Genomic DNA, 2,279 nt, shown 5'->3' with positions numbered 1-2,279 from the left:
GACACACACACACACACACACACACACACACACACACACACACACACACACACACACACACACAAACACACACTTTTGCGTTGTTTCTCCCCCCTCTGCATCCCTCTTGACGCTGGGGACGAGACGAAGTTGCCTCCCACACACACCAGGACGCCTTCTTTCCCCCTAAATGATCCCCAATCAGAACCCTCGTACGCACATTCGTACCCGCACACCCCAACAAGCAGACGGTGGTCGACATAGCCACCCTCACGGGCGCCGCCTCCGTCGCGATGGGCCACGACACGGCGGCGCTCTTCTCAAACAGTGATGACCTGGCGGCTGACCTGGACGCCGCGGGCAGAGGGACGGGTGCGCCACATGCAAAGGGGGCATTTGGCACGATCACGACTTGGCGGGAGCTGCTGCTTTGAGTTTGCCAGCTGGGGAGAGGCAGGGCAGCTCTGGGGGCGCGTCCGCTGTGCAAGCATGTTTTAACGGGTGCAAGTGTCGCCGCTGCCTGAGCATGTTTGATGAAGAGCGAATTTTCTGCTTAGGCGTATCTGCAGCGCCCGCTTCTGACCGCGGCGCGACTGAGGCCGCCGTGTTGCACATCTGCGTGAGCCTGCTGACGCCGGAACACCTTACTGGCAGCTGCTAAAACGCGTGTGCACGAGAGGACGTACACACACACACACACACACACACACACACACACACGCACACCTCAATCTAATTTCTTCCCTTTCCAGGTGAGAAGCTGTGGCGGTTGCCCCTGAACCAGGGCCTGAGGAGCAAACTGGACTCACCCGTGGCAGACCTCAAAAACTACGCAGGTGCGACCCGTTCTGTCAAATGGCACGGCCAGCCCCCCTCAAACCGAGAGGCTGGCAATGGAGTCATAAAAGCAGCCGTCTGTCTGCCCATGCCAAGGGCTATGGAAGGCGTAGATGCTCCGGTTGGCCCCATGCAACACGACCTGCGGGGTCGGGACCAACAGGAGCAGCCAACGCCGTGGTGGCAGGCAGGGTGGAGGCTCGGTTCCTCGGCGCAACAGACGCCAGAGCTGTGGATCCCGCACACTCAACCCTCCTGCGCAGCGCTTAGTCTCGCCACCTTGTTGCTCCAACTCCACGCCCTACCCACGCAACGCTCTGCTTGTACATGGCGGGGTGTCAGGACGCCTTGGCGGCGCGATCACGGCGGCGCTGTTTCTGAACGAGTTTGTGGCAGAGGGCACCGATTGGGCGCACCTCGACATCGCCGGCCCCGCCTGGGACGAGGCCGCCGGCCTGCCGACGGGCTTTGGGGCGGCGGCGCTGGCGGAGTGGCTGCTGGCGCGCCGGTGGGCGGGGGGCGGGGGCGGCGAGTGATTCTTGCGTTGACAGGGCCGTATCGCAGGGCGGCGGTGTGTATTGCCCTGTCGCCTTGGAATGGATGAGCCCTATTCTGGCCTTTTTTGGTCGGGCTCACTGCGCTGTGCTTCAAATGTTGTGATGTTGACTGGCGTGGCTGCTTTTTGAGCTGGCATGAATCGTGGATCTCCCTGTGTGGCGAAGCATTGCAGACGGATTACATGCTTTGACGGATCAGCGCAGGCGCCGTCATCAGACGATGCGGCAGCCGTGCGCCCTACCTTCATCCATCAAATACACTGAAAAAGTGGTGACAAAATATTGGGTTTGTTATGAGCACCACAATGTTGTGGCGCTGAAAATCGCTCCTGCAGAGGCTGAGTCTTGCGAGTGCAGAAGCCTGTGCATTATGCAAGTGGTGCGGAGGGTTTTGCCCGCGCGCTGTCCCTATGCATGCATCGGGGGTGGCCGGCGGCGGTGCTCTTGCAGCGCCGCTATATATGCACGCACACAGCACCCCTTGTACGTGCTTGGTCATGGCGCGTCGTCGCGTGCGCACCTGCAAAGGCGCCCTGCTTTGCATGAGCGAACTGTGAAGCGCCATATGTGGTTTGGCAAGGATTCACGACGCATGTAGCAAGGATCGAGGGCAGGAGAGCCCAGATGCTTGCCGGAAACAGACTGTTGCAGCTGAAGCCGCATCAAATCATGGAATGGTCGCCGCCGAACCTGATGAAACATATGGCACCCCTGTGCATCAAACTCATAGAGTATTGTCGTTTCTGAGTACAGAGACCCACCGTCGCTTGATCACCAGCGCCACAACAGGCGGCGCCGGCGCGTGTTCCCGCCCGCAGCCAGCGACCCCTGCAGAGCCTGCGCGCTGCTCGCCCCAGGCCCCGCCGCCGCAGCGTCCCCGCCCGACCCGCCGGCGGGCAGCTGCGG

General features: G+C 61.3%; 1 protein-coding gene across 1 annotated transcript; it reads left to right on the top strand.

The window, feature by feature from the left end:
• Window positions 1–272: 272 nt before the first annotated feature.
• On the top strand, window positions 273–1,352 carry MNEG_7765 (leucyl aminopeptidase; the record flags this gene model as incomplete). The annotated part of the gene is made up of 3 exons (XM_014043763.1): window positions 273–351; window positions 732–815; window positions 1,159–1,352. 3 exons carry the CDS (start codon window positions 273–275, stop codon window positions 1,350–1,352), a joined length of 357 nt encoding a protein of 118 aa, XP_013899217.1.
• Window positions 1,353–2,279: the final 927 nt, after the last annotated feature.

The sequence above is a fragment of the Monoraphidium neglectum genome (genome assembly GCF_000611645.1).
Source record: "Monoraphidium neglectum strain SAG 48.87 unplaced genomic scaffold scaffold01407, whole genome shotgun sequence".
Classification (NCBI taxonomy): Eukaryota; Viridiplantae; Chlorophyta; class Chlorophyceae; order Sphaeropleales; family Selenastraceae; genus Monoraphidium; species Monoraphidium neglectum.
Note: the sequence above shows the minus strand (reverse complement) of the source record. Positions and strands in the feature narration are given on the sequence as shown.